The 23,819-nt window shown below is 40.2% G+C and overlaps 2 protein-coding genes across 3 annotated transcripts; one reads left to right on the plus strand and one right to left on the minus strand.

Annotated features, from left to right (window-relative positions):
* The first annotated feature begins 942 nt into the window (after window positions 1-942).
* Window positions 943-14,418, plus strand: LOC108677856 (peroxisomal membrane protein PEX16). The gene is made up of 8 exons (XM_018166155.2): window positions 943-956; window positions 8,003-8,170; window positions 10,524-10,654; window positions 11,033-11,142; window positions 11,344-11,525; window positions 12,093-12,247; window positions 12,655-12,758; window positions 12,881-14,418. Exons 2-8 carry the CDS (start codon window positions 8,029-8,031, stop codon window positions 13,125-13,127), a joined length of 1,071 nt encoding a protein of 356 aa, XP_018021644.1. The 5' UTR covers window positions 943-956; window positions 8,003-8,028; the 3' UTR covers window positions 13,128-14,418.
* Window positions 13,520-23,388, minus strand: LOC108677855 (exocyst complex component 8). Of its 2 annotated transcripts, none has more exons than XM_018166153.2 (10): window positions 23,294-23,388; window positions 22,887-23,042; window positions 21,616-21,702; window positions 19,048-19,190; window positions 18,427-18,569; window positions 17,607-17,979; window positions 16,730-17,338; window positions 16,254-16,479; window positions 15,630-15,826; window positions 13,520-15,206 (listed from the first exon to the last, which is right to left on the minus strand). In XM_018166153.2, exons 1-10 carry the CDS (start codon window positions 23,346-23,348, stop codon window positions 15,036-15,038), a joined length of 2,160 nt encoding a protein of 719 aa, XP_018021642.1. In that variant the 5' UTR covers window positions 23,349-23,388; the 3' UTR covers window positions 13,520-15,035. The 2 variants fall into 2 exon arrangements, with proteins under 2 accessions (XP_018021642.1, XP_018021643.1); XM_018166154.2 differs by having other exon boundaries at window positions 15,139-15,206; window positions 15,596-15,826.
* Between the last annotated feature and the right edge of the window lie 431 nt (window positions 23,389-23,819).

Below are 23,819 nucleotides of genomic sequence, written 5' to 3' on the forward strand. Positions count from 1 at the left end.
AAACGTCAACATTTTTCCTATCTATGTAGTGTAAAGGACGTTCAAAAATACTACCTACATTTACTAGCTTTAAAAAAATTCCTGAAAAAAATGGTGAAAAACAATATTTTCAAAAGTTACTTCTGCTAAGGTCTGTAGTGAAAAAAATATTTGCCATTTTAAAAAATTGTGCTTAGAAAAAAGTGGCAGACAAGTGTCAGCATGAAAACTTTATTTGTGGAATTTACATACCTCAATCCCCAAAAAAATGGCGGCCATTTCTGCACGTCGGGGCTACTCGGGACACCCCCCCGGGGCTATTCGGGACACCCCCAAAAACGCATTTACAGTTGATCCTCAGTTAGCAAAGGCTTCAGTTAAGAAAAAAATTGATTAAAAACAAAGAATATTGATTGCACTTACCTCGCTCAGCAAAAAATTTCACTTATCGAAAAATTAGTGCATCATCGGTCATCACAAAATTGTGCATAGAATGTCATATATAGAATTGTGCACCAGGCATCATAGAATGAAAAGTAATTGACCTAAACTATGATTTATTTCTCCAAAACATATGATGGTTGTCACTAAAACATTACTTTCTGTTTCAGGTATGTTTTTCACAATCTTTTTTTACCACATTTTTCTTAGTTTTGTTCCGTGTCTGTCTGTCATAAAAAATTCAAACCTTAATTTGATGCACTTCTAAACATCCTAGTAAGTCGAAATTTGGCATGCATGCTTATGCTGCCTAACAATTCAAGATTTGATCATCAGAAATAATAATTTAAAAAAAGATTTAAGAAAAAGTAAAAAAATGAAAAAAAAAACACTGAAAATTCACAGTTTGGAATTGAGTTTTTTCTTGAACATCCACACTTGCCAAACCTGGAAATTGATTTGAATTGCTAAAATTGCTAACTAAAAAGTAGAAAATAAATATATATGAAAATATTTTTTAAAACCACGTTTTTCTGGTTTTTACAAAAGTAAAAATAGTGAAATAAAACAAATAAAAAACTTTTAAAACCCATGTTTTTTTAACGGACAAAAAAGAAAAACATTATCTCTTGCATAATGTTAAAGTTATGTAGAATGTTATGTAATGTTATGTAAGAGTTGATGTTTTTCTTTTTTGTCCATTTATGAAAACGTGTTTTTTTAAAGTTTTTTTATTTGTTTTATTTTATAGTAAATTCACTCAACCCAATTAAAATGGTGTGAAATTACAAGCCATCCTGTAAGCCTACAGATACAGAAAAAATGCTATAAGGCTGCTGATATGAAGCTTGCAGTGGACAAGGTTGTTGTAAATGCTCAATGGCATGTTCATGGATACGGTAATATCGCATCAATAATACAGTAATATCGCATCAGTAATACGGTGATTAATGTATATGGTAATATCTTATCAGTAAACGAAAAACAAGAAAAAATCACAGAAAATGTCATTTATTCTACCTCTACATCATCTACAATGAAAGAGGACTTTAGAGTACTGTTAGTACTGGATGAGTACACTCTGCATGCTTCAAATGTTTTAAAATGAAGTTTTATTCCAAGTGTCCCGAGTAGCCCCGTTCGATGGGGCTACTCAGGACACTTTTTTTGCTTCTGACACCTTACGAATAGCATATGGAATTTTTTTGGAGAAGCCATGTGATAGCCCTTGCAAAGAGCTTTGAAATGAGCCTAAAATGCCAGGAGGCAAACTGACTTGACGTTCAGAAATCCTCTTTCAAAAAATAACACCAATGTGAACCAAATCAGCCAGGCAGTAAAAAACTTGCCGCGAATCCCAAGTACACCGAAAGAATCTTTCTTCCAGGTAGCTACAACTTGAGCAGATGTGCACAGATCCCCAGGCACCTACCACAGCAGCATGCCTACTGTGCAAGCCACATCAACAGAAGAGAATACCTATGTTGCCAAGTCGCTCAGCCTTCAAGGAGACACAACCTGACTCATAGTCCCACCTACCTGACCCCTGAACAACCATCATTGGGAGATTCTATGGAGACTCTAACCAACCTTATCAAAATTGAGATCCAAAAACTCAGCATATCCATTTGTAAGTTCTTGATAGAAATCATTCTCGCAGACCTCAAAAGAAAACAAGAAAGAAAAGGAACTACTGACCATCAGGGCCACAAGGAAGCACTTTGGTAGCAGTGTTGCTGAAGCCTTACTGGAAGAGCTTCACTCCGGGAACACCAGTGCTGCAGTACCAGTTACAACTAATGAAGAATCTTTGATAGAATCTTGCACCCCCACCCAGCCCAGCTGTTCAGACTTGCCCATAGATAATTGCAACAAAAAAGATGTTAACCACAAATTGAAGTCTTACAAGACTGCATCTGTCCCTGAAAAAGAAGAATCACAATCTACTCACAAGAGACAGCATAAGTCAAGCAGAAGCTCACAGAAAAAGAAAATTTAAATGGCTGCTGTAAATTTTATTTCCATACAACGAGCAACTGATAAAGAGTCCCAGCTTGAAATCTACCAACTAAACTGAACGCAAGTGAATTTAGAGCCGGACCAAAGAGCGACTCTTTAGTCCTTGTGTTAAAACCAATATGCAAGTCACCGTCAAGTCGGCATGCTACCCGTAACTATTTCGACTTAGCGGCAGTGTTTCCGGTTACATGTGTATACATATCACACTACTCACACTATCAATAGTTTCAAATGATTGACCACCAACAACCTGTAAGGTTCTGCAATTTTCTGTTACTTGTAGGCCAAGCTTTCAGGCTAATTCCACTGTCATTTAGGAACTGACAGCTCCTGAATCAGTCACTGCTGGCACATTTTAACCATAAATTAGCACATTGACTTCTAAGAGGTCGCACTTTGCAAGTACAAAATTCACCAATTTTCCTGGAATGCCATAAGCTTTTAAATCTAGCTTTTCCATCACTTTTCTGGGGACATTATTCTGTTCATTGTCTAAGCACTCTAAATGTGAAGAATTTGCTGCATTGCAATGTTCCTTTAAAGGTGGAAATCCAGCTCAATGGTCATCATTGCAGTTTGATGAGGGTGCTGGCTTGGCACTTGCAACCATGGGATCTGCAGCATGCTCTAAAGCAGGAGGACCAGGTTTAGCAGCAGTTATATTGGACAATGTGACAGGTTTTCTGGCAGGGGTAGTAAAATTGAGTCTTTTTCTCACAGGTCCCTCTTCTCCAGTCAGATTCGTCAGTTTAACTGATGACGTTCTCGGGACTGTGATCTAGACTTGAAATTAGGGTCATATTTGGGGCAAGACTCAATCTTGTGTTGTTTGCCACATACAAGGCATGCACCTTTCTTCCTTCAGCAATCCTTTTGGAAATGGTTTGGTTTGTGGCAATAGTTGCATAAATTCTTCCTGGAGAGGCAGATGCCTTAAAAGCATGAGGTTGTTTTGCCTTATCGGCTGGACATTGGCTTTCAAGGCCAGATTCAGGATGAGAATCCTTTGAATGAGTGGGTCATGATGGCTTATATTCCTTGGTACCAATTGCTCCTGGCTGAGCTTTGGCTGGGCTGGAGTGAGGCACTTGTCCCACAGCTTGGTCACTCCACATGATAGTTTTGGTCTAAGGCAGTGAATGCTGTAAGTCTGTTGCCATCTGGATGACTTTGTTGAAATTAAGGTGTTTTGCCCTGCCGGATGATGAAATCTTGCTTGTGCGTTCAACATCAGCAATTTTTGATGAGATTAAGGCTGGGAGTGAAGCAAGGAAGTGTTATTGCAACTGGGAAGCACACTCTTTCTTGGATTTTGCCAGCTCAGCAAGGCTGATGAGATGCATGCCATAGATGTCATAACTCTCAGACAATCTTTGAACTGTTACTTACAGAAACGTGGCCCACCAATGCGTTGTTTTTTATAGAAATTTAAAAGGTGTTCTTTCATCTCTTCATAGCTTAGTCTTCTGCATCCTCTTATCTCATATACATTGAGAAGATCACCCTGCAAAAATGATGACAGCTATTGGCATTTGGCATGTGTGGTGCCTCTGAATTTCTTATCAAAGTATTGCTCATAAGTTGGCAAGTATTCCTCGAGAGACACCCTTCCATCCATGGCAAATACTGGAGGTACCACAACTTCATGCCGATCAATTTTCTTGGCATTGTGGTGAGATCTAGAGGATGTCCACAGATCCATATCCTCAGATGACTCATCATTACCAGAATAAGCAGAGGAGATATCAGAAGAGGTGGAGGTTCTTATTGAACCATCACTGGAAGAGACAATAACTTCCTCCAACTCACTGGCTTTTTCTTCCTTGTAGATTTCCCAACCACATAGTTCTCTTTTTGGTTGCCTTGTAAATATCATTACAGGAGTATTTAGTTCCTTTCTGATTAGAAATAATGACCTTGGGAGTTTTATTCTTAGTTTTATTACTGGCATGTGCCTCCTGCTCTGCATCACTATCAGTAGGGATAATGTGGGTGCAATAAGCTTCAGCTGGCAGGCAAACCCAATATCTGCTGGATGCTATCAACCCCAGTGTCGTCATCCACTCCTGATATGAGAGGCAATCTTCCATTGTATCCACTGAGTTCATAAATAAATCTTGACTTTCACTGGGGAGCAAACCAATCACTCTTGTTAATACTATACAGGGTTCTCATCCAAAGTCAGCTGAATTATGATGCCGCCTTCTTTGCTTCTGCAGCCCACTCTACTTTAGCCAAACTGAACATTATACAAAATAACTGCCTCTGAAAGCCCTGGGCTGCAGTAGGTACCTTGCCAGTATCGTCAATGGAAATGGAAGCCAACATTTCTCTTCTTACCATATACAAGCATGAAGTGGCAAGCAAGTACTATTACTGCATTATTCAACTATCCATTAGCCCCATTGTTGAAGAACTACTTCACAATAATCCTCCACAAGCTCCTAGCCACAGATCATCTAACTTGCCTTCATTTCTATCCAACACTAAGTATTTTTTCTTCCTTACTGATCAATGTTCCTCGATTACTCACATCACCTTTGATTTCCACAATACCCCCATGGTTCAACATTCAGAGACACATACAATTCAACTTTCCTGTTTCTAAAGTGTCCCACCACCTCTCCCAGGCTGCTCAACAAATTTATGCAGATCTTGTACAATCAAAATAATCTGGACACATCCTGCTTTCACAGATGGGTTGCATACTACTCGAGAAGCCCCTTCAACATCAGCAGCTCTGCACATTCCTTATTAAACTGGAAAATGCATCCTGAAGTGGAGGTGTTAGAGTTGTTTGCAATCCATGAAGCTCTCAACTGGTCCCAAACAAATCTCTAACCTGCAGAAAAACTAGTTATTTTCACAGACTCTCAATTATCCATACTTCTAATCAGTAACAGAAGTCCTGACAGCTACCTACACCTCTTATTTGAAATCCAAACTAAACTAATGGCTTTACTTTCCTTCCAGGAACTTATCTTGCAATTCATTCCTGGACACAAGGGTATCAAGGGCAATGAGGCAGCTGACCGTGCAGCAGCAGAGGCACATCCCTTTGTTACCATATCATAACTACCCTCTCAATTGAGGAGCTGGTAAAGCAGCTACACACTGTACCCTTGCCTCACCCCTTACCCCCTCCTCCACCCTTTCACTCACTTTAACCCTACCTATACTGCCAGCCTTACTCTTGCCTTCAACCCTTTCAGTGCCCCAACATCTGATCCTGCCACCTTTCCTCCATCTGATCTAGGCTCAAACCACCTACGCCTCGGTCACTGCCCAAACCCCCAAGGATAGAAACTTGAAAGATGGTTTGCCATCATCCCTTCCAATGCTACCTTCCCTACCAACCACCCAAGTTGCCAAAGTACCCTCTAGCAGGCCACCAGCAAGGAAAGGTGTTTGCTGGAAGTACCGGTACCTGCAAAAGAAATGCAAGCATGGGAGTAAGGGGCATCCACGAGGGTGCAAAAAAGTAAGGGACTGCACGTTCTATCACCCTAAGCTGTGCTGGAGTGTTGTGAAACTAGAGGATTGCACAAATGACAACTGTTTGTTTTTTACCTAAAATCATGGAAACAAATGGAGGAAGCCTACAAAAGAGGAGGCAGCTAGGAATTACCCCCCAGTGCCCCACAAATGAGGGCTCCTGCTGGATGCCATGACCCACTCGCACACTCACAGGCCCCACCATCAAGGGGAAGACAGGGCAGCAATAGGGTGGCGGAAAACATTGTTAGAAGGAGCAGTCAGGACGGTACTAGTTCTTGGAGAATGAGTGAATATTTGGATACTCCAGCGAGTGGCCCATACGTATGGGACAGGGACGCGCGCGGGGGTCAAGAGGTTACCCTCATTGCTTTTTGGCTCATTTTCTCATTTTATGGGAAAAAGGCGCTATTGTGCTTGTCATGGCCGTCCGTCCGTGACTTTATGTTTTCATTGATTTTCACGTTTTGTTTCATAAAAAAATGCACTCTGTCACTCACTGCAGTGAGTACTGATCTGATTTTTTGTTTGTTTAGAGATAAGTAAGCTAGCTAATTCAACAACACCCGGTGATTTGTAATAACTCCAATCCCCCCAAAAGAGACAAAACAAGGCAGCAAGAAACTAAAAAAAATATAACTCAGTACTCACTGCAGTGAGTGACAGAGAGCGCATTTTCTTATCAACGAAAACGTGAAGTCACAGACAGACGGACATGGCGACCAAAATAGCGCTTTTTTCCATAAATGAGAAAACGCGCTAAAAAGGAGACTTAATTGGTCCACTCAATTCTAAATTCTATTCAGCCACCCAGTGCACAAGAGTACCAACTGAAAATACTTAGATTGCGCAGTTTGGGCAGGATCATCAGATTCCTGCAAGATGAATTTCTTTCTATTTCAATTTTAACAAAAGAGCACAATTGGGACTTGGCTGGCATTTTGGAACTGGTCAAGTTACCTGGATTAATTTTAAATATATGAACTGCCATTTTTAGAATGCCATTAGTTCAGAGGTGTTCATATCATCTGAAGTAGTCCTCATGTCCATATCAAATACTTAGTGTTGTAATTATGGTTTCGGTTTTGGCAATCTTTGCTGATAGTTGTTTAGTTTTTACAATACATTGCTTTTTAGCTAATTTTCTCATTTATGAAAAAATGCACCATTGTGCTCGCCATGTCCGTCTGTCCATCCGTCTGTCCGTCCGTCCGTCTGTCTGTCCGTCCGTGACTTCACGTTTTCGTCGACGAGAAAATGCGCTCTCTGTCACCCACTGCAGTGAGTACTGAGTTATATTTTTGTGAGTTATTTGTAGTCTGCTTCATTGCTATCAGTTGTTGTCAACATTTCTCATACAACATTTTGATTCTATTCAAATGGCCTCTCATTCACTGAGTTTATTATTAGACCAGCAGGCTTCCAATTTGGTTTGAGAAGAACCTACAGAGAGGAAAAAGTGTGATGCAAGTTATTTTAGTGTTCATTTTGCTTACTGCAGATGAGAAAATATTAAGAATGAAGTTCAATGAGGAGTTTTTTCAAATCACCTCTACAACTACACTAGGTACTTACTATTCCTGACATACACTTTCTCCTCTGAAGGCATCGCATGTGTGCCAATTCTAGCAGCAATTTTTTACTTCATTTAACATAGCATATTCAAGTACTAAATCAAACGATAAATTTCATTGGAAGAAATTTCTTAAAGCTACCAATGTTGACTTTGATCAATCACTGATTCAAAGAATGACTTTTCTTGCATCACATTATAACCAAGCCTAGTGTCGTTTGCCCTGGGAAGACAATTTATGGGTTTGAGCTAGTCTATAAGTTACTTACACAATATTGAGCTAATTCATGTGCTAAACAAAATATCTTGTAAAAAAAGGAAGGAGTATAGTGGCAACTGACAGTAAAGAGATTTGGCCTGTTTGCTGCTTCAGTTTACCTCTTTATGCATAGAAAATTCAACTGCACGTTACTATATAGTGAGCCTGAGATGTGAATTACTAACATGTCTGCCATAGTATGGGAAATTATTAATGAGAAAGTACCAATATTCCAGGTGTTTAGTCTAAATCAGATGTAATAATGAGTGTGTGTTCAGAACCAGTTGGCGGACTTGCCAAGCTGCAAGCTCTGTTTGAACAATATAAGAAATGGATTGTATCACACCCTCAAAACTTGTCAGACATGGAAGCTGTCGTCAGATGGGGCTCTTATCTTCTGGCTGGTGAGTATCCCTTTTATCGCAGTATGCAATTATTCTCTTCATGAATTTTTATGATTTCTGTATTTGCTCAGCATTATTTATTCAATTCAAATAGCAGTGACAGCACCTCATTATTTTGACCGATACTTGTCATTCGCATTTAAAATTATTCCATTGTGCTCCATTTTTTATTTAGGTACTTTATTTAAACTTTGTCTGACATAGCTTTGCATTAAGAATTTTCAATGCAATTTCACTGGCTAAAATTTTCAAGTACTGATACGATTTATTGCTGCTCTCATCTGCGTTTTTATACTGCATACGAATGATGGTACCTCTTTTGTTGTTTGCCAATATATCAATGTTTTGCCGGTTAAAATGTTCACAGGAAATTTTCTGAGTGAAAAAATTAGGCTGCGTTAAAATGTCATGTGAATGGCCTTCTTTGCCTTTTCCTTTCTTTGATATTGCCTTATTCGCGGTAATGAGGCTCCGACAGGCGCGGGTGCAGCATGCCGCTACCGCATCGCCCGCTCACCGTCCATACAATCTTTGTATCTCTGGTCCACTGTTATTCAGAAAGTCTGAAAATGAATTTAATTTCATTCAAATGGCGTTAAATTCACCTTAAAGTGTTTACGATTGCACGTATCTTATCATCTAGTAAGAACCGTGCGAATCCATGAATTTTAGATTTAAAACGTGATTTTGGTATTACAATTTAATAGTTTCAAGAATTTTGTATTATTAATTCTACCAATTGGTTCTACAATCTGATCCAATAAGTACTTGAATTTTTTTCGCACACAGTAATTAATGTTTTCGTATTTTTCCGATTGAGGGTGGAAGCAGTACGCTTAAGTTCAAGTAAATAAACAGATATTGTTATTGATATTATTATATTGTTACTGGTTCAAATGAATCTGTGTTAGTCATCACATCTGGGCGTAGTCGTCACATCTGGGCGTCTTCATAACATCTCTGAGCCTGGCAGAAAAGTTCACGTGGTTGTGGCTGCAATAAGCGAATTGGCGGAATAACTTCATAGTCGTTGTCCGACGTCTGCTACGTCAAGTGACGGGCGTTCACTGCCTCCCGTGCTCGAGTTAATACAGGCAGGAATCTGAACTATTCTGTCTGACTGCGACCGACACGGAATAACTTCATAGTCGTTGTCTGACGTCTGCTACGTCAAGTGACGGGCGTTCACTGCCTCCCGTGCTCGAGTTAATACAGGCAGGAATCTGAACTATTCTGTCTGACTGCGACCGACACATTTGAAATGTCAGATTTTCACGGCACGAAGCAAGCGATCTCATGCAGCACCGAAGCCTGCATATTGCATGGCATGATATGGGTTACGGGGCAGAAAATTTAATACAATGTACGGGGCATGTGTTATGGGTACATAGGTTAGGGGGTGCATGGGTTGTAGGTTCATGGGATAGAGGAATATGGGTAGGTTGTACGCAACAAAACGTCTTCAACGTTCTCAGTTATAAATGATTTATTTCACTAATAGGATGATTGGATAGGATGTGAGGATGATGCGTTATCGCTGCCTAAAATTGCACTATAAATACACATCTGAGACGAACTTTAATTTCGGCACAGTGCGGATAAGCTATGAATTATAATGTTACTTTTTATATTTAATGTTATTGCAAATTTTAATATGTACATATAGCTAAGACATCTGCAAACATCATGAAAAAATAGAAATTGATATCGACTTTGGCGTTACTTGAATGTTCCTTTGATTTTATAAGAAAATCGTCCGACGTCGGATAACAACAAGCTAAGAGTCAAGTTGGGTTTGTGCTTACTGTAACTATTATTACTTCGTAAATTAATTACTACTAAATTTTCATTTGTTGGGAGCTGACCCATGTGAGCCGGATATACCAGTAGTTAGCGTGATCACAGATGTCAAGTCGGACGAAAACATAGGTGCATTATACAGTTAATTTCTTGGCTTGTCAGCAGAAAATTACGGGGGTGGGAGAAAATGCTTATAAGTTAGAGAATTTACTATCAATGTTCAACTCATCATTGAGGGAATTTTTCATATTACTTTACTATTGAATGGGTTGTAAAATAGGTATACGCCACAAGTGTGATGTAGCTTGTGCTGTCAAACGCGAGTTTCGTAGAGACTTATAAATGACAAACGTTTAGAACCATACGATTGTATTGGAGCAGTGAAATTATTGAAAGCCTCAAAGATGGGTTAATTTTTCTTGCGTCGACTCAAACCATAAAGTTTTCATGCCGCTCGAAGACAGTTCTTTTCCTGATCCAACTTGCACTTAGAGGTGCGACCAGGCTTAAAGTGCTGCGCCAAAATATTGAATTTAATCCTCGTGTTTTTTAGGGCGGTTCCAGCACTCGAGCTTGCTGTGTGAACTCCTCTCGTCAGGATCTCGTCTTTTTGAGCTGTTCAACGACATGCTCCTGCACTGCCAACTTCCTAAATTTTCTCTACAACAAGAAAAGAAAATACAGGTTCGTTCATTGTATCTTTAGAATTTCTTACCTTCCCAATTACTAGTTTTTAACGTTTCATGATAGCCAAATGCGTACATAAATAGATAAGCTTGTTTAAACACGGGTGGTCAATGGTCGGAGAATTCATTGATTTAAATTTTCAGTGTCCAACAATATTCTTCACATTACGTTGCTTAATCAAAATGCAGGTTAAAGGAAGCAATATAAATTTATTAACGATGTTTCGAATGTGACAGCATTCATTTTCAAGCGCTCATAATCATAAAACGCTCGAGCTTACCTGCTAAAGTAAGTGAACTCGTGAGTTCTACTGCTACCTTCTGTTAATTTGACGCCGAAGCATTTTTTTATCCTGTGTATGATGACATCGTTCAGTTCCTGCTGTGTGTGCTGGAGGGCGTTGAGGTGGTGGTCGAGGTGGGGGCGCAGCAGCTGTGGGGGGAGTTCGGGAGGTGGGCGGTCGTTGCCACCGTTCAACTCATCAAGTGGGTATTTTGATAACTTTTTATTGCTATGCTATGCAGCTAAGCTTTGAAGCATTCTAAAGCGTTGTATTTGATTCGAATGCTATATTCAAATGCTATATAACAGCTAAATTTAATCATGAACATTATTAAGACGGTGCACAAAGATGTTGCAATATACCTTAACTCACAGTTAATAATATTAATTTTTTTTTCGTGCAGGTTGATATGGAGATTTATATTGATGTTCCGCAACAAGCTGACTGTGCTGCCGTGCACATCAGAGTCGCCCATTGACCGCGCGTGCTGCCTCAAGCTGCTCTCCAATAACAACAGCGCGGGCGTCGCGGGGGACGGCCAGGGCACCTCCGCTGCCACCTTCCTCGACCAGCACCGCAAGCCAAGTAAAAATAGCATATGTTTTGTTCAAGCAATTTTTTGTCCTCAATCGACGCTCAAACATATCCTTTATTGGTACCGGTGCATGCGTCCTGAACAAATTTATTATTCCAATGGCGTTAGTCACGACTAATCGTAGAGTCTTAGGCAAGCTAGTCCGGTGATTTATCTTCTGCAATTCCGCCTTCTACCAAAATTATGCTACTATTCGAATTCACACAGATGCACGAATAAATTTTACAGGTGAAGAATACTCTATGACGTACGGCGCATCAATTATGTTGCCGATACTGCAATTGTGCTGCATTATATACTTAACCGTGATACTCTATTCACTGTTGTGAAACCGAGAAATAAAGTGTCATTCTGTCAGCTATATAAATCTAAGGTGCGTCTTCAACTAGACTGAAACTTTACCTGCCTGAAACTGTATTTATAATGATTATCTTGCCTCGTCTTGAAAGTATTGCGACCTGAAAACTGTATTAATAAGTATTCTGTTGTCTAGTCTTGAACGCATTACGGAAATCTATCCTCATTGCAATGCAAGCTAAAGTAACCTCTTGTTGCAGACGAAACTAAGCTGCCCCACAGCGGGCAGGTGCTGCGTGCCGTGCACTCGTTACCTCCTCCACATCTCCGCACGTATGTCGTCACCCAGCGCTCCACGCCCCAACTCCGCCACGCCACGAGCTCGCCGCGCTCCAAACGCCAGCTTGCGGCCGAGGTGAGCCTAGAGTCTCGGAGAGGTGTTACGAACTCGTGCGTCTCGAACGGCCTTAAACAAACTTGTTATTGGTCTTGCCTGCTGTGGCGTTATGTGCCCCTAATATTTATTCGGTCCCATCATTTGATATCGGGACCAACCGGACCATTCGGTCCCATGCGTTGATATCGGTCCCATCATTTCGAACCTAGCGTGAATAGGCCCGATATTTTCTCTTCTGTTATCTCTTCGTCCAAAGAATTCAGCCTATTATTTTGTCTCAAGTTATTGTATTAGACAATAATTAAACTGAATCAATGTGCTTTGATTTGCTTTATTTATTGGGTGACTTGCAAAATCACCCAAGATTAGAAGTGTCTAGAAAAACGTTAATCACAACTTCACAAGAAGCATAAATTTTTTGTCAGATGCTGTACGTCCTGAGGCCCTTGAGCCATCTTAGCTGCTCGTACTTCTTCGGGCGGCGGTCGTGGAAGCCTTACCTTGTGGCTTTGAGCATGGACATCTCGAGGTTCGTACATTTCTTGTCTGAAACAACTCCGTCACATTGAAAAAACTCTGTTGAAATTAATCGTTCAAACCATACACATCTCTAATTATCATGAATACCGATGCGTGTTTTTCCCACTTCAGTTTGGAGCTGCACCGGAGAAGCGCTCTTCTGACTCCGCAGCAACGGGCTGAAGTGCTGCGCCGCTATCGCAACGTGCTGCTATACCTGCTACGCTCTCCTGCTTATCAACAAATCACGCGTCGCAGACTAGAAACTTTCCTTAATTCTGTGGGCAGTACGGTGCCCTTCACAGGCCGGCTCTGCCAGTCATTAGTGCAGTACGTCGCATACTGGCAGGACGTGTACGGTCATTGCTGGAGTGCTTAGTCTCTTTAGCAGACATAGAGGGTACGGGGGCCGGGGGCCGGATGTGTAAGGGCATATCTGGGGGCATTCTTTACGCTACTCCACCTTACGTTTAGTAACGGATTTTAAAGTGTTATTCGAACATTAGATGTTATTCCAGACTCAGATTGAAAGTAATGAACTTCTAAATAAACTGATTAAATAAGATTAGGAATAGGTTTCAAATTTTAATTACAGCAAAAAGTCATCAAATCTTCTACGAAAAAAATAATACAAATTGCTTCCAACATGCTCGGCGTTAGAAATAATTATCGGCATTATCTAGGTAGCGATGTAACTCAAATTCAGCGTCAAGTCCGGCCTGGTCTACTATCTATTTGGGTGCCCGGTTATCTATTTTGGTGCTCATCTTGAAAAAAAAAAAAAACACTCCAGGGTTATTTCGCTTCCAACTATTATTATGTAAGCGGTACCTGCAAAGTGCAATATAATCTGGCTACGAATCTAATTGGGTATGGGAGGTATTGTGTTGTGTAGTTCAGAGTTGATGGTATTATGATTAAGAACCAGTAATACTAGTTTGTGGGTAGACTAATCTTGCGTCATCTTATACTTCCGTCTTGTTACGTTTTTTTACTTACAAACTGAATAAAGCGTAGCAAATGTTATTAGTTTTCAGGACTAAGGAATATCGTGAAGACACTTTCGAATGTGATACGAAAGTTGAAAGATAAAGTTTATTTACGTTAGGATTGGGAAACATTTATCCAATAGAGTAACCATGTAAATAATAAATTTGTCTAAAGATTACAGATTATCAATAGATTATAATTTGGTATCAATATCTACACACAAATAAATACAAAGCGTGAAATTAATACAGAACGGCAAAAGCCCGTTCACGTCCATTTTTACTTTAAATTTAATTACTGCTGCTCTATTGTAACCTCGCGATGCAATTGACGGATCTTTTTGTATAAGAGTCAACCTGATTAGCGATGTAAAACATGACTCTGAATGTAAAGTACAACTTTGAGAGATTGGTAGTCTGTTATTTACTTGTTATTCGCCCAAAGTTATGGTGATATTGAGTAAATTGTAGCTAATTCTTACGAACGTTTCCATGTGTGGCCAAGCCGTCTCTACTTTTATGTCCTGGTTTATCTTTGGCCAGTATAATATTGGCACGAGAGCTTCACCATGAACTCTGTACTCAGAGAGGGATCACACTGGTCGAAGATAATCTTCCTTTGTATTTACGCCAATATATTGCTTATTTTTATATGACTTATAATAAATACCTATCCTGGGATGTCAATATTAAACCTTGAATGAGAGTAATATCAGGCAATGGCAATAGACCTTTTCACGCGTTGAACTACTGAGTCGATAATGGTTGCTGCAAGTGGACGACCATTTTACCATTTCAGTTGCTTCAACTAATTTGTTAGTAAACCTGGGCATCGTGAGAAATTCATGCCCGAGTAAAACTACATGCGGAACAGAATACGACAGAGGTTCTGTCGTTTGAGCTAAATGATGCCCTTGGATTATTGCGACGGATTGAATACATATCGAAGCCCATCATAAGATTTTGATTTAATTCTTAAATTCTTTTATATGCCGTTTAGCCAATGGATATGGGCATTCGCTGCGGTTCTTCAAATGAAAACAAATATCATGCCAAAAAACAACATATAACCCCTGATTTTCTAAAGGATATTAACAGTTCAATGAGTGTTAAAACTAAATATTCATAACAATAATCCATCATCTGATGATCTTTGGCATCATTGTCGAAAAATGACAAGCTTGCTAGCAAAAAAAAATAGACATGTAATAAATCTCGTATTATTCGGACGAGCGGTGGAAACATAAAATTTGGAAGTTACCACTCCGTATCAGACGACAAGACCGTCGAAACTTGGCTTACACAAAGCCTGAGGTATGGGAGTCGGCGCTGGTGGCAAAGAGTTGCCTGTAGCGCGCTAGCGTGCGTAACGTTGGATGAGCGAAGCCCGTGACCTCCGTGTAGCGCTGCTCCGTCAGCGGCAGCAACACGTCGACAACAAACAGGCTGTTCAGGCACACGATGCTTGTCTGCACAGCAAACGGACGTTTGGAAGGTGCTGCACGAGCGGTGATATCAACGGAAATTCGTGAGAAATTAATTTATTAAAGCCACTCAATCTTTCTATGAAGTATTAATGATCTATTAATCAAATGAAAAAAAATATATATATATATAGTTAAATTGCGGGATTACGCCAACAAATAGAAATTAAAACGACACAGTAAATGCCGTTTTGAATACCTAGTCATTAGGAGCCATAACTGTTCTACATTCTTTCCATAATATTTCTCAAATGAGCACAAGCAAGAAGATATCTTATCTTTGAGCACTGCACAAGCAAGAAGATATCTTATCTTTGAGCACTGCACAAGCAAGAAGAGACCTTATCTTTGAGCACTGCCCAGCAAGAAGAGACCTTATCTTTGAGCATCGCACAAGCAAGAAGAGACCTTATCTTTAAGCATGGGATGTTGTACGGCCGCCTTGCATTGGTGTAGCTGAGCCTCGAGTACAGCAGTGAGGGAGTCAGCGAGCAGCTGCTGCGCGTCAGGCCACACCACCAGCAGCCGCAACACATCCTCAACAAAAGCAACCATCACGCGCACCAACTCCAGCACACTGCTCGTCAGCCCCAGCACCAACGCATCTGCAACGAGCAGTTCCATATTGTTTAGGATGATGCCTGTCCATACATGATGAAATATAACACAAGAATGAACACTTGCACACGTACCTGGTACTTATAATAAGGCAGAAAATTAAATACAAATATTTAGGCATTCAGCGCACATAAGTTGTCTAGAATGTATAAAAAAATGAGGAAAGCAGAACTTCGGAATCGCTGAAAAGAATATTTTCAAGGTGATTGAATGCAATTATATCTTTCGATGAAGCAAGCCACTGAACAAGATAATGTGGATACAACTTATCAGCCTAAATATGCTTTTCCGAAAAAGGTTTTCAACAAAATATGCCATCGCGATATTTAATATTATTTAATTTTAATAATATTTAAGACAATAAGTATGCGCTGCCCGAAATTGCATATACTAGTATAGGAATCTGACGTATACCCGTGAGGTACTCGTTGAGGCCGGCGACTCCGATGTCGTTCATTTCCTCCATGAAGGTTTGAAGTTGGCGCTCGTCAGTAAACTTGGTGGGTTGCCAGCTCTCGTCCTGCGCGCGTAGTTTGATGGCGTCGAGCATCTGGTCGCGTGCAGACGCTACACGGCGTTCCAGGTCGCGGGACATGGACGCATGCAAGGCGAACCGGAGGTCTAGGCCTGTCTTGCTCGCCTTCACAGACAAATAGAGCAGGTTATTACAATGGAAGATAAACTGTTACGAAGGAAGTAACAAAACTCAATCAGGACAGAAATCAAGTAGGAATAAAATATTCTAGACTCGCAATTTAATCCAATCTTTCATATAGGTATTACTTTCGTATAATATTGGAAAAGCTGTCAAGAAATATGAGCGAATTGGTGTCTCATATCCGTAAAGTTCCTAAACATGAATTAAGCCAAGGATGAAGACACGGACTCGCCTGCTTGCAGTAATGATCTGCTAGACTGACGCATTCCGACACGGTGGTGAGTGAAGACTGCGTGCTGAAGACGTGTTGGCAAAACTTGCTCGCAAAACTATTCATGGAATCTCCTGCCCAAACAACGAGTGCTGGCAAACAACTCTTACAGGAAGCAAACACTTTGTTGAACTCGTTGAGGGTATCGTTAAGGTTGCGGAAGTATACCGCACATAAGTGTCTTATGTAGACCTCGGTATCGCCTTCAAGCCGCAAACGTTGCAAGGCTGACTTCAGTATCGCCGTTCTGTACTTGAGGAACAACTCGCATGCCATTTGCTGTTTATTTAATTGCAGGAGGATGTTAACAGCCCGTCTAGCAGCCTTGGGGCCGGCATTAAGACTTCTCTCCCCTGATGCGGCGAGCTCGGCTCGTACCACAGATACGAGCGTTTTGACGCGGGTCTCGACGCCGCGTTTCATCTCAGCGTTGACGAGAGTCTTTGGGGCCTGGGTGAAGTATTCTCGGGCTCGCTGGATGAGTGTGAGCGCGTCTTCGAAATTTCTTTGGGCAATTGCTTGGTCTAAGTCCTCAGGAAGCTCCTGCATCCACTCAGGCGTTTGTGGGACCTGAAGACACACACAAATAGAACGTAACTGACAATTGTTTCTTGATTCTCGTGAGATCGCACAACGTGGGCAGGAAAAAATGAATTCAACATCTAACTTGAGGCTAAAAATTTATCTGCTCTTCATTACTCATCATTAACACATGAAAATATATCTCGGATATAATTCATTTCCATACCAATGCTTGATAAACACCAAAAAATATTTCTCGTTAAGAGTACCGTATCACAGTTAAGGAAATAAAAGAATGATGAACAGTATACCTCACCTGAGACTGAGGCGGCGCTGAACTGGAGCTCCACCACGAGAAGGGGTTAGTTTCGTCGTCGTCTTGACTGTCCCGCGACCCCACGGAGTCTTGCTGCTTGAGGAAGGGGTTCTCTGAATCAGGGTTGGCAACAGGAGCTCGGTGTTCAGCCGTTGGTTGCTTTTGTTGAGCAGCCACTCGATCCTTCTTGGTCCTCTCGAGATGTTCCAGCCATTCGCTCTTTATTTTGGGGGACGGCGCCTGGAACGCCCGCGCGTCAGGGAATATGAGGAGCTTGAAGGCGTTGGTCGCCTGGCCGCGGTCCTTCACGTTTACCGGCACGAGAGCGTCAAGCAGGTGCAGCGTCTCAAAGCGGTAGCGCACCGGCCCACGTCTGAGTCAACCAGTAATTGATAACAATATTTTAATTATGAATATTCTATTATCGATCATGAGTCGTACGCTGAGATATCCTATATATATATTTACTAGATATATTTAGCACCGATCATTATTATATAAGCATAAAGAAAGCGATAATACTGCCTTTGGAAAAATGTATTGAATTAGCATGTCAAGAAAATATAACTACGATTAACAATGAAGTTTAAAAGATTCGTTTTAGAAGAAACGTTTCGAAATTAGATAATACTATACAATTTGTAAATCACTACAAAAATGTAGGAGAGCAAAATAAGTGAGTGAAGCTGCTGGAATTAAAATGTTTCTCTAACCCTTCTGGTTCTAGACCAGCAAACAGAGACGGTCAAGTAAGGAATAAAAAATCGTTTGGCCAGCAATTATTCCGTTGTCAAGGCCGGCAAGGACACAAGGACAAGACCTGTCAGCAAGCCACGTGGCCAGCATGAAGGAGTCGTTGAGAAGACAAGCGCGCACGCGTTGCTGTCCCGAGTAGTCGTCCTGAGACAGCTCCACCAGGTCTCCTTCATAGACCAGCCAGCGCTCTGGCTCCTCCAGCACGTGCTGCAACAACACTCAACCTTCTAACATTTCAACGAACGTTTTGATCAATTTGAACCTTCTTATTTATTAACATGTCTCTCCATAACTAATTTAAGAAATGAGACATTCACTTCCATAAATTCAATATCGTATATGGGGCCAAACGACACGATTTATCAGTTTGGAAAACAAAAAAAAAACTGATATAAATGAAAAAAACTGAATTTTCAAATAGTTTTGACTTCATTAATCGAACAAAACAAAATGAAAACACATTCGCAAAAACTCAGATTATCCGAGGGTAGTAACACCGTCAACACGATTTAAACACGTGGTCAGCACAGAGGCAATGATAAGGAAATAATAATTACGATCGAGCGGATGAGCGTCGATTTAGCCTTCTAACACGAGACCAACGATAAGCGTATCAACAATGATGAAGTTAGATAATAAATCTTAACAGTAGTAATCATGTCAGAAGTAGATCAAAATCACCCACCGAGCATCCTTCAATGTTCTCGAGGAGAGCAGATAGCTTCTTCCTGTTCTCCCTTTGTTGTCGAAGTCTAGCCTCCTGTGGATCCTCGAATTCCTGTACAGCTTCCTGCACACCACTCAGCCCGCTGCCAGGACCCTTGTCCCCTGGACAAAAAAAAATGGTTTAATTTGAACTCAAATTCAAATTGATCATCCAACTGCGGAAGTTCAACTCGGTATATTTAGATACTCCGGCCACTTGGATTTTTGCTCATGGTTAGTCTCCGATCTGACCCACGTCGTCGCCGTAAAGAGATCCCGTGGCCTGCGCTGCTGGCAGGAATTTCGAATTTTGGCGGCCGTCGCGAGTTGGGCTCAACGGCAGAGGCCCTGAACCAGCACTCTAAGCACTGGAGGACATGTCCGCTTTTGACCGCAGGCTGAGGAACCTTGGCACCTCCTCAAAGGGTCAGCTTTGCCTAATCCTTCTAGCATTTATTACTTCTCTTAGTCCTTCTGCCAGGGGGCTTCATTCAAGCCAAGGCCCGTAAACTTGATAGGTTTGTACTCGCTTGAAACCACTAGAGAAGTTCAGACCTACCGCCCACTGCATTTTGCCTCGCTTGCAGTCAAGCTCTCTTAGCCCCTATGTGGTCTCTTTGTCCTGTTCTTGTTGCACTACATCTTCCCTCCGTGTCCTCTACTTCAACTACAATGGTATTCAGTCCCAGTCCAGCGCAGTATAACTCTCCGCCTTCTTTTAACATCTATGAAATTTCTGTTGCCTGCTTCCATGAGACGAAGCTATCAGCATACTCAAATCCATTCACCTTAGCCGCATATACTGAAGCCAGACCACCCCGGAAGTCGCGAAATTGCCAAAATATTTCAGTCAGCCATAATATTCTTAATGCATTCTATGAGGGGGGGCCTTACGCGTGACTGGCAATCTGCAGAAAGCTGTATGGCCATCGAGGCCTCATCTTCAACCCGTACGATGTACCGCCAAACGCGGTAATAAGAGACGGGCGGGGTAAATCGGGACAGCTCTCCGACATTTTCGTAGAAATGTTGCAGCAGCTAAAGTAGTACCCCTGCTAAGGCTTGTAGCAAAAAAATTTTCGCCGTATTAAAAAATTTTAATTACATAAAAGTAGCACACAGGTGTGGGCTTGAAAACGTGATTGACGAAATTTGCGTAACTTATTCCAAGAAAATGCCGGCCACTGGCGGCCACTTCCGCACGACGGGGCAATAAGGGACATCCCTAAAAACGCATTTACAGTAGAACCTTGGTTAGCAAAGGCTTCAGTTAACCAAAAATTAATTAGCATTAGGAATTTTGATTACATTTACCTCGCTCAGGAAAAAAATTCACTTAACGAAAAATTAATGCATCACCAAATTGTTCATAGAATGTCATACATAAGATTGTGCACCGGGCAAAGTAGAATGAAAAGTAATTAACCTAAACTATGAATAATTTCTCCAAAAAATATGATAGTTGTCACAAGAATATTCCTTTCTGTTATAGAATAGAATACGATCTTTTTAGCACATTTCCTCATTTATGGAAAAAATGCACTATTCTGCTCGCAATGTTTGTCTGTCAGTCCGTCTGTCTGTCTGTCAGTGAAGAGAATGAGCTCTGTCACTCACTGCAGTGAGTACCGAGTTATATTTTTTTGTTGTAGTGGATTCACTTGATCCAATAAAAATGGTACGAAATTACTTGCAGTCCTGTAAGCTTGCAGATACAGAAGAAATGCTACATGGCTGCAGATATGGAGCTGCAAGGGACAAGGTCGTTGTCAATGCTCAATGGCATGTCCATGGATACAGTAATATCACATCAATAATAGGTACAGTAATGTATGGAAATGGTAATATCATATCAATAAAGGAAAAACAAGTAAAAATCACAGAATATGTCATTTATTCTACATCTACCTCATCTACAAAGGAAGAGGAGGACTTCAGATTACTGTTAGTAATGGACGAGTACACTCTGCATGCTTCAAACGTTTTAAAATTAAGTTTTATTTCAAGTGTCCTGGATTACCACATTTCCAGGGGTAATTCGTCATGCTTTATTTTGCGTCTGACATCTTACGAATACGGTAGCATATGGAATTTTTTCAGAGATGCCATATGATAGCCCTTGCAAAGGCCTTTAAAATGAGCCCAAATTTGTTTATGAAATATTTCATGGAAAGAAGTTATTAACAAAAAACATTCAAACCATCCCTTAATTATTATACCTACTGTTTGATGGTACCGGTACATCCCCCATCTCATTCACCCTGTTTCTTTCTCCCTCCTATATTCCGTGATATAGATTCAAAGATTTTAAGTCCTACTTTGAATGACTCATATTAATTTCATAGATTATTTGAATTATTCAAAAGAAAAATTATATACCTACCTCCATTTCAAATACTAAATTATACAACTAAATATATTGCCTCCAAAATGTCAAGCTTGTAAAATGATAACTAAACACAAAGCGTTCTACAATGCACAAGAATAAAATGAAACTTGTATGAAGCAATTTTGTTTGATGGTTGCATGGAGGATCAACAACACCCACCTGAGATGGTTACTTCAAGCATCATGGACAATATTGACTTCTGGTCTGTGATGAGATGTGACAGCTGATACATCTCGCTCTCCAATTCTGAAGAATAGAACAAGCAACTTTTGAAAGCATCACCTGAATGTTGAATCAAAGTATTGTTGCTGAATAAAATCAATATATCACAAAACAGGGTGATTTAGATCATTTTTAATGCACACTTTTTGTGAAACAAATATTCACATAGCAAGTATATAAAATATAGGGTTATATTAAATGATGGACCCAATTTAATAAATTTGTATTTACTTAGGTACTATAAGTTCAAAATGAAATTTTTTACACCAATGGAAAGAGAAAGATTCAAATTTTTTAACCTACTTGAATGAGGAAATGAGCGGCAGTAACTTTTTGATTTGCTCTGAAACTTTATGAATTGGTCATTTCTCAAGCACTGGATAGGACGCATAGGAAATGCAGATCTAGCTCTATGCTTCTGGCCACCAAGATCACCTGATCTCACCTCATGTACGTAGCTATTTCTTATGAGGTTATGTCGAGGAAGCTGTTTATATCCCGCCTCTACCAGCAACTCTGTTTACATCCTGCCTCTACCAGCAACTGATTGATCTGAATAACTGTTTTACACTGCAGTGCACTCAGTAACAGAAGATGTGCTTTCTTGTGTATGGGACGAGTTTGGCTACCCTTTAGATGTTAGCAGTGCAGCACAAGGGGGACATATTGAACATTCATAAAGGTATATGGTATATATACAAAATGAATTTTTTCTCTTTTAATTGGTGAATAAATTATTCATTTAGGATTTATACTCATATATATACAAATTTATTGAATTGGGTCCATCATTTAGAATAACCCTGTACATCTCTTTATTGCATTTGTGGATTATCTCATGGTACTTTATGAGCCATCAACACAATTTTTCTAAGGCAAGAACTTTCTGAGTATATGGTTTACTTTTCTCTTAAATGTCGAAACAGTCTAAGTTCCCCCCCTGTCAATGGTCTAAGTTACCTACCCTTTTTTATGGTAATCTTAGCTTTGAAATAAATTGTAAAAATTCACTTCTAATTAAATGATATTAAATAAATTCCACGGGTATACAGAAAATCCCGCATGCTCTGACAGATCACATCTATGAGCCAGGCTTGGGGACTGGTAAAATTTCATGTTTGAAATTAGCTTTTCTTAACCTTTGTGGTTAATGAAACTAAATGAAAATCCACCAGGAAAATATCTGTTGGCTAAACCTTAATACTCACGAGAAATTTCTTTGGCTGTTTCAATGAATTGCATATAGTTGTTGTAGACATTCTTCTTTAGCAATGCACTCGTTTCTTTGGATAGTTGTAGTACGCGCTGACGTTGTTGCTGCAGTTCCAGACCTCCCACACTGCTGTGGCTAAGGCTCTGCACATCTGAAATAAATGCAGATTATACTATAACCTATCAAGCTAGAATATCTGCTTTGGGTTGATTCCAGTTTAATACTAGCCACAAGTTTGCTAATTAGCTACCTATATTACAGGAAACTTTAGATTCAGGCATCCTTTGAATTTATATATCATTACACAGATACTATAGATGGACAATCACTGGTCAAGTTTTTTGTAATGACATCACTGGGGGTCATGTTATGTACACTATAATAAAATAAAACTTGACTTACATTTTTCTGCATCAAAGTCATCAGCAGTCAACTTTTTTACTAAGATATCTGCCATTATTTATTCCTGTAGCTGGCAAGAGTGCCTGCAGTAAAGTTCATTATGATTAGTAGAAACAGCACAATGAAGTACCATGGATGATTTATAAAAACACAAGATATTTTCTTATTATAAATCCTGGTTTTGTAGTGTGGCACAAGAGTCATTGTAATGTTATCTCAAGGGTCATGTGGTCATTGAGCATCTACATGCCAGTTGACAGTCATTAGTTGGTAGATTCATCCAGTCGTTATTCGGTAGGTTTTTTTTCAGTTGTTCAGTAACTTAAAGGGACTGGCTTGGTGAAAAATAAAATATTTTGACTTTTTTGGTTTTGTTTTGAGTTTAATGATTCAAATCTGGTACATGTGATGTGTTATTGGCATGTCTGTGCAGTGTGGAATTCTAGAGGGATAATAAATTAACCAGTACACATAGCATATTGGAAAGCAGGACCTGAAAAATTGGAAAGGCCAGGAACTTTACACT

This window comes from Hyalella azteca, unplaced genomic scaffold (assembly GCF_000764305.2).
Source record: "Hyalella azteca isolate HAZT.00-mixed unplaced genomic scaffold, Hazt_2.0.2 contig4008, whole genome shotgun sequence".
Classification (NCBI taxonomy): domain Eukaryota; kingdom Metazoa; phylum Arthropoda; class Malacostraca; order Amphipoda; family Hyalellidae; genus Hyalella; species Hyalella azteca.

What these genes read in the sequence shown, in the direction of transcription:
- LOC108677856 (XM_018166155.2), top strand. Translation starts at nt 8,029, where the DNA reads ATGAGTGTGTGTTCAGAACCAGTTGGCGGACTTGCCAAGCTGCAAGCT. An exon ending in CGACCAGCACCGCAAGCCAA is followed by an intron (nt 11,526 to 12,092) that starts GTAAAAATAGCA and finishes CTCTTGTTGCAG; the next exon opens with ACGAAACTAAGCTGCCCCAC. An exon ending in AACGCCAGCTTGCGGCCGAG is followed by an intron (nt 12,248 to 12,654) that starts GTGAGCCTAGAG and finishes ATTTTTTGTCAG; the next exon opens with ATGCTGTACGTCCTGAGGCC.
- LOC108677855 (XM_018166153.2), bottom strand. Translation starts at nt 23,348, where the DNA reads ATGGCAGATATCTTAGTAAAAAAGTTGACTGCTGATGACTTTGATGCA. An exon ending in GCCACGTGGCTTGCTGACAG is followed by an intron (nt 17,980 to 18,426) that starts GTCTTGTCCTTG and finishes TGGTTGACTCAG; the next exon opens with ACGTGGGCCGGTGCGCTACC. An exon ending in CAGCGCCGCCTCAGTCTCAG is followed by an intron (nt 17,339 to 17,606) that starts GTGAGGTATACT and finishes GTGTGTCTTCAG; the next exon opens with GTCCCACAAACGCCTGAGTG.